This window comes from Haliotis asinina, chromosome 7 (genome assembly GCF_037392515.1).
Source record: "Haliotis asinina isolate JCU_RB_2024 chromosome 7, JCU_Hal_asi_v2, whole genome shotgun sequence".
NCBI lineage: Eukaryota > Metazoa > Mollusca > Gastropoda > Lepetellida > Haliotidae > Haliotis > Haliotis asinina.
In genome coordinates, this window is record NC_090286.1 from 55,016,899 (window position 1) to 55,030,348 (window position 13,450).

Consider the following 13,450-nt stretch of genomic DNA (forward strand, 5'->3'; position numbering starts at 1 on the left):
CACCAGTGGTATTCTCGCAAAATGGAATACTCCCTACCTTTTTTCAAATGGTATATCTATACTTTGGGGGCGAGCAGAGTATATTTTGATATTCCTGAAAGCAATATTTTTTCCCTAAACCCTAAACCCAAATTAACTGTCACCCAAAACAAGTGTCTCAGTGGATATGCTGTATGTTATTCAATATAACATGTTAGATGTAAGAAAACTGTTGTTTTTCGACTTTTTAAACAACATGAGGTGGCAAAGACATTAATGTCTGGTTAACATGTACCAGCCCCACCCCTATATCAAATGACTGATCTAGATGTACATTCAAGAATGACCCAACCTTATTTGAGGAAATACGGTATGTACTTACACACCACCTAATCTGCTGTATGTTTACCTCACATGGTTTTAGCTTGAATGACAAGTGTACTACACTACATCTTACATTATCAACGCCTACTATCAGTTCCTAGCTGGATACGGCCCAGTGTTACATGATGATTGCTGCTATACATGTCAAAAACTGAATGATAACATGTACAAATTAAATCTACACGCATTCACAGGTTTCATTTATTGTTTTGTCTGCCCAAACTCCTACAGCTTAACATAGATTTACCATCAGTATGTAAAATGGACCCTGTTTTGCAAAGCAAATGCAGCAATACAGTTTTTGTAACTCTTACACCTTAACATAGATTTACGACCAGTTTGTGAAACAGACCCTATTTTGTAAAGTGAACGCAGCACTACAACTTTCATAACTCCTATAACTTAACATAGATTTACGATCAGTTTGTGAAATGGACCCTGTTTTGCAAAGCGAATGCAACGCTACAACTTTCATAACTCCTATACCTTAATATAGATTTACGATCAGTTTGTGAAATGGATCCTGGGTAGAGAAACAATCAAGAGGGAAAGAGGGGAAAAGTCCTGTGGGTGAGATAGTCCTGCATTAAGACTAAGGATTATCAAGACAAGTCAATGTCGACATTATAGCTAAAATGGATAGAATTATCATTAAAATGACCACACGTTATCAGAAATAAGCGGGCCACTGTAATTTGTAACAAAATGCTTGACAACTGGCCATTATAAAGCCCCTTGTTAGGTGACGTCATAAGTAGCTCAGCTGTTGAAGTTCAATCACCTACGGCTCGTTTGAACTTGGGTTCATTATTGACCATATATCTGGCTCACATTCGTCACATGTGCCTGTGCCATTATGCACTTTCATGCCTGTGCCAGCCATAACAATTGTAGCATAAATGACGACATACAGCAATGAAAATATCAACTTGAAGTCTAACATTGTTGATCAATGAAAACAATGGTGGCTGGTAGTATGAGCAAAGGTCAAGGTCGAATGTCATTACTAGCAATAGTGATGTCATCTGTGTTGTTCTATGACGTGTCTATATTTGTAAAATGTGTGTCAGTGACCTCCGTCGTTTTGTTGGCAGCAAATGCTTCTAAACCGATGCCGCTGTTTTTATTCTTATTTTATAAAAAATTCTATTCATTTTAGCTATAATAACGGTAACGCTATTTTTCAGGGCATTATCATTTTCAGAAGCCTGAGGTCTTTCATTAACTGCCCGACGAAGAGGGGCAGTTGAAAAGACCCAGAAAGTGATCCATAGTCTTAATGCAGGGCTTTCCCCTCTTTCCCTCTTGACTGTTTCTCTACCCAGGATCCGTTTCACAAATATACCTTATATTATAGCCTAGCATATGAAATCAGGACTGCTAAATATCTACACTCACAGACATTTATTGCATGTTTACTGCAACTCCATGTTATACAGATGGGTGGCAGGAATGAGAGTTGGTTAACGACCATACCTCAATCACCACACCAATACTGTTTATCTACCAGCATGGCCTCTGGGCGATTACATTAGTGTAATATATGACTGCTATGTTAACATTCAGTCTAGCTGCTTATCTGACCATAGGCTGTACATCAAACCTGTCCAGTGGGGACGACATCTCACCTAGCCCTGCACCCATGTGAATGCCTCTCTCGTCACCTCCCCTATGTCGGTCAGGGTGGGGAAAGGTACAAACATGATAAATGGCATTAAAAGTTTTCCTATTGTTTGTCACCTTCCTTCAGCACAATGAAGTGATATATTACTCTAGTTAATTCCTTAGTCCATATACCTTAACGTAAGAAACTGCAAGTGAAGGTAAAATATTAATATTTGTGGTCGTGACTTGAGGTGCTCTATTTGAATCTGATTATGGACACCACACAGAAGCATGCTCCAAGCATGGCACAACTAATGCACAGCTAAATGGATTAGTATGCACTTATTTTGAGTCTCAGCTTGGTGGGAAGAATACAACCTAGTTGAATGATGCAAGCCATTTCATTATCATGATAACATTCAATTCGTAAATCGTCCTTTTTGTTCCATATGTTTACAAAATCATGTTTTGCAAAAGATGTACATTATAGGTGCAGTGTTGTTAGTGCTGTTTTAAAACACAAACATAACATTGAGATACTGGATCTTAGATGAGACTGAGTCAGAGAACAGCTGGCACACAAACCTCAACAGCTCACTTATTACTAAGGAGAAAGTTTGTCTCAAACTGTTCTGTGAGCTGTACTACACCAGATCATGACAATACAACAGACAGATAACATTTCTCTTCCTCTACACATTGAGTAAGTGAGTGAGATAGTTTAGTTTTAGGCTGCTTTTAGCAATATCCCAGAAATATCATTGCTGGGGGTACCAGAAGTGGGCTTCTCACAATGTGCCCATGTGGGGAATCAAACCAGTGTCTTCAGCGTGACAAAAGGACATTTTAACGAATAGGCTACCCCATCACCCCTGTCACACTGTTATCAGACAGAGGTCAAAAATGCACTTTCAATTATCCCTCTGTTGTAGTTGATGTTAAATAAAAGTAATCTACTCAGGATTTCATTGATATTTTTTTAAAATATTGCATCAGAGATCTTTGAAATTCACCCCTAACTTCTTGCACCATAGAACCTAATTGTGTTGAATCCAAGCAGTGATTTACTGATATAAGAGTTCATTAGCATGTAGGCACGTAGCGAGCCAATTTTTTCCATGTAAGCCAGACAGGTTGCAAAGTTTACATTCAGGTAGTATTGATGGCTTGCCCAATCCTTTTAGCAGCACTCATGTGAAAACCCAGGCATTTTTGTTGCAATGGAAGCAACACCCCTTTCATGTATCATCTGAAGATCTGTGAATCACCTCTCAGTGATGGAATTTTGCAACAAAACAGAATTGAATAAATAAACCGAAAATGAAAACAGCGTAAACATGAAATCTTAAACTTTTGTCCATGATTGATACACACACATTGGGAAATATCGGCAAACAATACAGTTACTTCTTTTCAATGGGCCCACTTAACTACATCCTAAAGATAGTCATGTTAGTGAATATTATCAACAAAAATCATATATGACAATATCATAGCATCATGTTATTATTATTACATGTATAGAAGGACCATGCTAATGAACGTATTCAATAAGTACCACACATATAAAAAGAGAGAAACATTAAAATTGCGAGAACAGAAAACTGAAAACATACAATGAAATAAGATAATGATTTGCCATAATAATAATAATAATTACATATGATAATCTTCTTGAATTGGAGTAATAACTTTGTATTTCTATAAGCCAGTAATCCTCTTAAATCACTTACAATACACATTGTGTCTAATCCCAGCAAAACTGACTGACTGATTCCATATTGTAGTCAATGTGATGTTAAGTTACCAATAAAAGAAACAGAAATTCTGACATTATTAAGTCATGAAGTCAATCACAATCTTGTGGGTCAATAATCCCTTTATCAGAACACACAAGACCTTGACATGAAAAGTCAAATTTATATTTCCCGGTGTCTCAGCAGGTGACAGAGACCTGATTAGCAACAAGTAAAGGAAATTTGACTTACCGACATTGTCACTCTAATTTCCACTTGTATTCTTAAAAAACCGGAGTTAGAATACAATATGCGCACCGATAACGTTAGTCGAGGAAGTTGTGACGTAACGTTCAACACTCAGTGAGAGATACCACCGGTCGACCTCAGTTTACAGTGTCATGTCAAATGTCCGTCGAGGGGAAAGTTGACAACTACTTCCACGGATCTATTTCTTGCTCAGAGTGCATAAATTTGACTAAAATGAATTCAAAGATGGTGAAACAAAAGTCCACACTTCCCGGTTTAGATCCCCAACACACCCGACAAAATTACTTCCTTGTCTGTCACGTGACCTGTCAAATCGGGCACCTTGCATGTCCCGACACTCATCGGTCTGATGCATCGTGCTCAGCGATCGCTAACACTACAGCCGCGTTGTGATGTTTCAGTTCAGGATGCACTGAAAATAGTTTTACTTCAATAATCGATATTATAAACTTCCCGGTCTTAGTGTTGTTAATTAGATCAGTATTATTGTCTTAAATTAATGACATCATTCGTGGTTTTGTGTAAATGGAAGGACATAGGTCTACCCAAGTTGTACCAACACGCGTCTGTGACTTTATTGCTGTTACCGATAGTTGTGGCTGATTGATGACAAGATTATTATGATTTTTATTATCAATTAACTCATGCTGCATCGCATCTATCATTGGTCGTTGGAAATTGTTACAATAAAATATGTCTCTACATGGTTAGTGTGATATTCTTTATGGATTTTATGGAGAAGCATTACAATGTGCATATCACACACACGCACGCACGCACGCACACACGCACGCACGCACACGAAAAGAAACAAATTCTGAACGAAATAACTGATTCTCCTATCCCTCCCTAATATCTAGCATGATGCATTAATATTTTTTTCGTACGTTGAACACCCAACCACCCCCACCACCCCACCACTCCAGAACAAAAACAATATGGGTGAACACCCCCTCCCCAAACATATAAATACAATCATCATAACCCCACCCCTGCTATACATTATGAACTATCCCCTGGCAGTGAAATAATTGCCTTTTGAATGATTTTTCTTGTTTACCGTCGCACCTATCAATGTTTATTCGAGTGATGAAGGTTTCTTTAAAGATAGCATCAGCACCTTCAGCAGTTGGTCACGAACGCAGTCTCTGTGCATATGCTGAGTCTCACAAGGTGAGGGGGGGGGGGGGGGGGGGGGGTCGGCGTGGGGGTGTATTTGGTCCCAGCGTGAACTCGACAAGAACGCGTAGTTTCCTTCCTCCCAGAGGAAAGAGATGCTGTACAGCGTGGTTGTCATGGTGCGACAACACCAGCAGATTGTCTGTTTCAATTCGTGTAAACAACTCGCCGGAAGGATATATACATTTTGCTACAGATTTAAAGCCTAGACGCCGTTGATTGAGTTATTTATTTAGTTTTTTACGAGAAAAAAAAAGATTAAGGTGCACTTGACGACGTCAGATGCTGATTGGATTTTTAAGATTTTTAACGTTTAAAGTTTGCCGAAGCATCGTTAAGGAGCTTCTCGTTGTTGTCTTGGAAGAGGAAAGAAAATTATAACACTTAAAAAAAACTCACATGCAGATAAATATATTGCATGTGAGGTGATGAGCCCATGGATAGATAGCGCTCCTGAAACTTGAATGCAGCCATTACGTAATGTATAGATATTGAAATATGTACAGTCAATTATTAACGCAATATATAAATCTATAGTTATAACAGAGCTTTAACGGTCTGCTAGACTGGCGGTCATGTTTAGCAAAACAATGCAAATATTACTTTTACGTTGAAAAAATAGTCCATGCGTTAACCACTAATGCCGAACCGTCAGGAAGGGTAAGAAGTAGTATCAGCTTTTAACGGCTTTTGGTGTGATACCGTCGGAATTCGAACCACAACCTCCCGCTCTCTGGGCAGACACCCTATCCACTGGATCACCGATTGCACAATTCGCCAGTGCATAAGGAGTACAGCAGCATACCTAGCTATCAGCAGGACATAGTGAGTGATTATATTTTTACACCGCCTTTAGCAATTTTCCAGCAATATCACGGCGGGGGAATATCGGAAATGACTTTCAAACATTGTGCGCATGAAGGGAATCAAACCCGAGTCTTCAGCGTGATGAGCGAACGTTTTAACCTCTAGGCTACCCCACCGTCCCGCAGCAAATATAGAGAAAAGACGTTGGTGTTTTGTTGTTGGAAGTAATGACGCCGTCGCAAAACCATTTGGTATCAGAAAAGGTACCTGTTCTTCAGGGCAGATGGTCGAAAACATGTGTATGGTCAGTAAGAAGAATACACGGCACCGTGTTTGGCCCAGTAACATTTGAAGGTGGAGACGTAATGATTTGGGCGGGTGTGGTCATCTAATGACAGTTACCCATAGCTCCTCTCCCACCCTAAAACAAAACTCATTTTCTAGCTGAACCAGCATTTACATCAGCAGACATCTTTTGCAACAACTGCGTAAATCAAATTTTACTGAGTCAACAAAATGTGAGGTAAGCGACAAATCCTGCATTGTGTGTGTGTGAAACCTTTTGAGAAAGGGATGGATGCACAGTCTTGTGAAAGGGGTGGTGTAGAGGTGGTCCACACCCATTTCCATTTTCATTTACACTGACGTTTCATTGGTCATTTCACACACACACACACACACACACACACACACACACACACACACACACACACACACACACACACACACACACACACATCCTCTCCCCCCCTCTCTCTCACACACACACTGACACACACGCACATCTTTAGTACGTACGTAAGTAAAGTGAATATCACGTATGTACAAATGACATCACGTCAAACAACTTTCTGCAGTTAAATAGGTAATTTCAGGACATGGCAAATGTAAAAGACAAGAAATAATGTACGACTTGAAGGTAATCGTTAAAAAACACGGTTTCTGCCACCAGAGCATAACATAGATGCGATGACCATCAACTGACTCCCTAGATAGATGTAGTCTAGTGCTTAAGGTTGTCACTCATCACGGCGAAAGACCCGGGTTCAATTCCCCATATGGGTACAATATTTGGAGCCCATTTCTGGTGTCCCCATATTGCTGGAATAAAGCTAGAAGCGGCGTAAAGTCAAAATCACTTACTCAAATCACTGACACGTCACCACAGCCTAAACAATTGCTTGTCATGTGATTATAAACTCATGTATTTTCTGTGCAATGTTAGAAAGTTTTGTGTCACTGACTGATAAAGTGTACTGCTTTTGGTTTTTATAATCTACGGATCTGCGAAATCGATTTAAGATTGATTTGGTGAAATGTAACCGAAAACTAAAGTACATATATCTGCAACCAGGCAGCGAAATCACTTTATATTATTTGAGGAAACAAACTATACAAATGTTGGAACCAGATTGCAGGTGATCTGCTATTTAATCCATGAGCAGACGTTTGTATTGATGTTCCCTTGCACATCAAGGTCGCATCGTCACTTGGAATACTCCATCCGGTCCTATATTTGGATGAACAATGGAAAATCGACAATGTTGCACAACACAGTGGCATATATCAAGGCAACTAACCGTGTCAGACCACCTGATCCGTTAATCACCTCGGAAAACACAGGTTGCTGAAGACAGATTCGTATCTTTTGCATATTTGTATATTTTGAGTTGAAAAACAGGACTTTGATTTAAACGCATCAGCGCTCCCGAAAAATCGAAACATACCTTTCTGTCAACCTTAACGATATCTATGTTTCCACTGACATGGATGACTAGTTCTCGTGCGGCTGTCGTCATTGAACTAGGTGACATGACGCCGAATGTGGCTCTTTATTTGTTTTGTGAAACTCTTGACATATATTTTCCCACACTTTTATCATACCTGGCCCTCACCAAATAGAAAGGCTGTTCAGCGTGTTGATTAAACATCCGTGTACACGACTCAGCGTGGGATGGATCTTCATGCATGAGTGTACTCGTGTGGTGAACCAAAGTCTGGTACAGTGTACTGTACACTCATTAATATACACAGTAATGTTCAGGGTTCACTGATCCAACCTCGACATTTCGATCTTAAACCACATCTTAGCAATTCATTGTTTCACCACTGATATTTTATAATCACACGCCTTTCAGATCCAGTTCAAGATAACTATCATCTGAATGTTGACGCATATCTTCGATCAATGTAGACACTGAATAGTTGCCTAGGTTAAATATGGACTATTTACACTTATTTGCTGAATTTTTACGCTCAAGGACAATTCAGAAAGTGATTACTTACCTGTTGATTATGCGTCGTTAAAAAGTATCGTTTCGAACTTTATGTCAGAGCAGATATACAGTGATAGGCTGTCTCCACATAAAACACATTCAATACAGGGCGTTACTTCCTGGATGGCAAACTCAACCTGTTACATTACGAGTGTATTCAGCTTGTATATGTAAGGACTTTAAAGCCCATGAACTGCTATTCAGTATATATATACATAGTAGTTTTGGATTGAAAATTTTCCTCTTTTTCTGTGCCTCGGTGTAGAATGTGTGCATTCAGCGCTTTCATCTCACAGTTGCACAATGACATCTCGCGGTACGGCAGTCCAACTCTCAAACCTTGACACGGGCTTACGATAGTCGCAGCTCTTAGAGTGGGAGAAACGGGACGTTGTTTAGGGCCTTGCAAGTGTAACAAGGGGTGGGTGGGCGAGCTCCATACGACTTGGTTAATGCCTTTCAGCTATCAACACTCTGGGGAAGGTGTTCACAGTTCTGTTAAAGTGAGGTTTCGCTACTCATTATTCAAACTTCCAGTAACATCACGGCTGGGGAACCAGAAATGAGTTTCACACTTTGTGAATCGAACCCGTGCCTTCGGCGTGATGCTTTTAAAAACATGAAACTACTAGGTTTGTGGGAGAAATTCATCATAGCCTTTTAGGTATCATCTGACAAAATTGTTCATAGCTATATCAGAGAAAAGCACCGTCTAACCCGGAATCAAAATGTGTATACTAAGTAACACATTACCTGTACGTTCCGAGAGTGCGTGATTGAGAGTGTGTGAGTGAGTGAGTGAGATATGTTCTTACCACTTTAAACACTATTCAAATTCACGCTATTTCAACCCAACATCGGGGGATCCTGGAGTCGATGGAGGTAAGTGATCGCCGACTGAGTGAAACCAGCAATCACAGGCAAAGGCAATGGACCATGATTCTGTTTGTTGTTGTTGTTTGTTTTTTTTGTTTTTTTTTTTTGCTTAGTGCCGCACTCGGCAATTGTTCAGCTATATGACGGCACTATATAAATGACCCTTGAAGGTCCAGGGTGGAATAGGCCTTCAGCAACTCATGCTTGCCATAAAAGGCGACTATGCTGGTCGTATTAGGCGACTAACGGGATCGGTTGGTCAGGCTCGCTGACTTGGTTGACACATGTCATCTTTTACCAATAGCGAAGATCGCTGCTCATACTGTTGATCACTGGATTGTCTGGTCCAGGCTCAATTATTTACAGACCGCCGCTATATATAAAATAGCTGGAATAGTGTTGAGTGCGGCGTAAAACTAAACTCACTCACTCTATAAATAACATAATCTGGACCAGACATCTTTAGCATAGATATACGTATGACATGCGTCAACCAAGTCAACAAGCTAACTACGCTATCCCGCGATAGTGGTCTGTTTCGACAAACATCGCTTGCTGAAAATATATTCGAACTCGTACATTCACGAGTTCCATAATACTGAGATGGGACAACATGGAAATGCCAGGAACAGGATTTGATCACTCATATGCTATTCCTGTCCTAAAGATGAGTGAGTTGGTGGCCCTATACCTCTCCAGCACCATGTCAGTGATATTAGCGTGTACACGATGACTGGAAAATATAGAAGGTCGTGTAGGATAGACACTACTACAACCAACCAATAATCTGTACGAATCTGGGACTAGAACACAGAACTTGTGAGATGCAGCCTGGGACTAGAACACAGAACACAAATGCAACCAAATCTGCACTGACTCCTAAAGCGCCACGCTTCTCATGCCATGTGCATGCATGCCTACTGTGTTGAAAAAAGAAATTGTGGTATGCTCCTAAAACTATTCAACAAAACAAACAGCGTTCAGAAATAGTAAAGTAAGAAGTTTCAATGGTCACACCACAAAGGGTCTGTGTAAACGAACAGAATATTGACTACCCTCCGTGGCTCGCTAATTGCAATGCGTTTCATGTAGTGGATTTATACACAAGCGATCAATCTGTCACGCAGATTCTGAAGCAAATATATTTAAGAAAGCTCACGCAAATCTAAAAAATGTGCCAAGTCTAGGTTTCAACAGCTTCTCAATATGAGTAAAGTCTCAGGGCTCCTTTTCGTTATATTTTCTTTTTCTTCTATAGCCGTTTGTATCTAAAATATGTTCATTTCAAAGACTAGTTGTAAGTTTGAGAAGCGATTGTCAAACATGTTTGCGCCTCCCAACTCCTGCGTAAAAACGTGTCCTTAAAGTGCATCTGAACACGGAAGTAATATAGAATGGCGCATGACAGTGTTCATATCTGACAACGGATCTGTCATTATTACATGGAAGTACAAATATTAGCAAACGGTCCTGAAACAATTTCAGTAATATCCGCAGATTAACAAGGAGTTACATCGACCTTGGGCATTGCTAACAACGATTACATGCAGAGGTTTTGAACTGAATCCATTAGCAAAACCATCGTAAAATCTTGGCATTTTTACAGGGCTCTCCTCAACAAACCTCTCTAAGGGAAGACTACCCTACAAAGTTGTTTCTACATCAATACTCCCGTAGAAAGTTTCTCACACGAAAAAGTAAAACGTAACTTGGTATTTTCCCTGGTGTCAGTAGCATTTTATGGCTATCGTTCGGACGTGTTGATTAGTGTGTGGGTGTTCCTGTAAAACTTTTATCATAAACAGTTGTGGACTATGCGTTTACAGGTATGTTTTGATCTTAGGTGTATTGGCCAGCTGGCACTAGACAGATGGTAAATTTACTTGTGAAGTGTGCAGAGTTTTATCTGAAGGGTCTATGTTTGCTGTCCTGGCACCACAGATTACCACCACCAACTTACAACTACTGCTGCAACTACTACAACTACTGCTACTCCTCCTCCTCCTCTTCCTACTACTACCACTACTACTGCTGCTGCTGCGGCCATAACTACTCCTACCGGGCCTAGAATCTCGAAGCTGTCTTAGCGCTTTGATAGTCGTAAGTGCTATACATCAACGTTAACTTACGACTATCTTAGTAAGAGAGCCTCGAAAATCTAGGTCCTGCTGCTTACAACGACTGCTACTATTACTACAACTGCTACTGCTGCTGCTGCTGCTACTACTGCTACAGTTACTGCTGGTACAACTGCTGCTGGTGCTACTACTACTTCTGTTCCTACTTCTGTAGTTCTGTTGTTGTTGTCCACGTTCATGGTACATGCTGTAGACATTCCTCGCGCTCGACAAAAAGTAAATAAAACAAGACACTGTGGTCTATTATGACGGTACTATACCCTGTGGAATATTCAAGATTGTAACACATGCCCTGATTAACGTATACTGTTAATGATCGGATTTACATTAGTCGGTTCCCAACACCATCGTCCGGAAAACGGAGTGTCCGTTCTAAGGAGGTTTTCAGACAAACAGGGTTTCTGGCATACTGATGTTGCACAATTTAGATTTCAGATATAAATGCGACATGAAACACGCCACATCGACAACAATGAGACATCGAAACATGCTTTAATCTGAGACAAAATCCTGGTTTGAAAAGAATAACATGATGGTGATAAGAGCTATGCAGGAAGAAAATAGGCAAGCAACAATGATGTCGTTATAACGTCACAAGTGATATAACAGCCCAGATGTTTTTGTTCAAATATATTTACAAAGCTTAATACGGAATAATACATCGTTTCAATCCACATCTACAGCTTTTTTCACCCGGATACAAATTCAGGCATGTGCTAGAAATACACACTTGCGTGTAATTCATATCCCAATCTGCCAAGTTGTTAAGCTTTTCTTGCCTTATCTACAGCCACTGTGAAACCTAATACTGATAAATCATAAAGTTGTAAGGGCACGTTCGATCACCAGTTAATGCAGCGGTACAATGGTGCCAAAGACTTTGTTGAAGCTATATTAATTAAATTAAAGCTGATAAGTGGTTTGTATAGTTGTGATAGGTCAAAACTAACCTGAAAGTACTGAAATAAAGTCCCATTCTTAATCCATACTGGCTCTCGACTCTTACCGTGACATCGCCACCGTGATGTTAAAACAAGAAGTGCTTATCAATACTTCCTACCTCTTAGTCCTCTGTGACGCTGCTCAGTGGGAGATAGATACACTCGCTCTTTATGTAAACCATTTCTCTTCCCTGTGTCCAGTTAAACATTCACTGATATGTATCCAGGATTATGTGAAAGGGTCTCAACATCTGGCCCCGCGACTGTATAATCTCTCGACAGTGTGTTACGCCATCAATGGCATCCTTTTGCAAGTTAGCACGCACGTCCTGATATTACAATACGTAGTATATATGTTGAGCAATGAATATACCAAATGTTGCCTGTAAGCCTAGCCTCTCCTCCCCTTTCAGCAATACATCTACTGTGAGCTTCTATCCTCCTGCTATTTATGAACACAAAAATAATGTTTATTTGGTTGGAATGTCAACACAGGTTATTCCTAGGCTAACCTGACCAGCAGCCTTTGTTAAATAAGCTCAAAAATCACCTCAACTGAAGTTTTGGGATGTTTCACCAGTCCAGGCATGCGCCTGTGGAAGGTAAATATTGAGATACGCAGCGAAAAATATGGCTGTTTCCTTGTTGTTCTGTTTGTTGACAGAGGCAAGTTATCCAGCCACAACAAAACACCACGCACTTTATAGCACGCCTAGAGCAAAACGTAAACCGTGCCACCCAGAACGTGATTTACCTCAGCATCAATGTTACGAAGGGTTAACAAGTCAGTTTATATACACAGCTCAGTTCATTACAATTTTTAATGAAAATATCAACAAATTAATGTTTACACTATATGTGTATGGGAAAAAAGGAAATGAAATCAGAAAAAATAACAATGTTTTTTAGCACTTGCGCTGCATGCCAACACTGTTTGTTTTTTGTTTGTTTGTTTGTTTGTTTGTTTGTTACTTCCGTATACTCAGCAGCAATCCTGCTGTATGACGGCGATCTCTAAATAACTGAGTGTGTGCTACAAAATCCAGTGATTGGCACCATGATCATCGACCCTATGTCATAACAATCCGTCTCGGTGTTCACTAAGGGTGATCGACGTATAGGCTAGCCTTGTGGTTTGAGTGGTTGCTTGTCATACCGAGGTAAACATTCGACTCTCCATATCGATATGATGTGTGAGGCCTGTTCTATCGAGTCCGGACCTGGCTAAAAGCATGTACCGGTTACCCATCAAATAAGAC

General features: G+C 40.1%; 2 protein-coding genes across 8 annotated transcripts in view; one reads left to right on the top strand and one right to left on the bottom strand.

Annotated features, from left to right (window-relative positions):
• LOC137291894 (protein wntless homolog) overlaps positions 1 to 13,450 on the top strand; it is a 191,275-nt gene that overhangs the window by 68,480 nt on the left and 109,345 nt on the right. The window lies entirely within an intron of this gene.
• Positions 1 to 13,450, bottom strand: part of LOC137291892 (FYN-binding protein 1-like) — a 67,023-nt gene that overhangs the window by 40,585 nt on the left and 12,988 nt on the right. For 2 of the 7 annotated variants that reach the window (XM_067823445.1, XM_067823446.1), the window contains exon 1: positions 3,957 to 4,322. The exons of 4 other annotated variants lie outside the window; for them this stretch is intronic. In XM_067823445.1, coding sequence (XP_067679546.1) covers positions 3,957 to 3,962 — 6 coding nt within the window. In that variant the 5' untranslated portion in view covers positions 3,963 to 4,322. Of the gene's footprint in view, positions 1 to 3,956; positions 4,323 to 8,246; positions 8,364 to 13,450 lie in introns of those variants that run through there. One more of the 7 variants, XM_067823449.1, reaches the window with a different exon arrangement.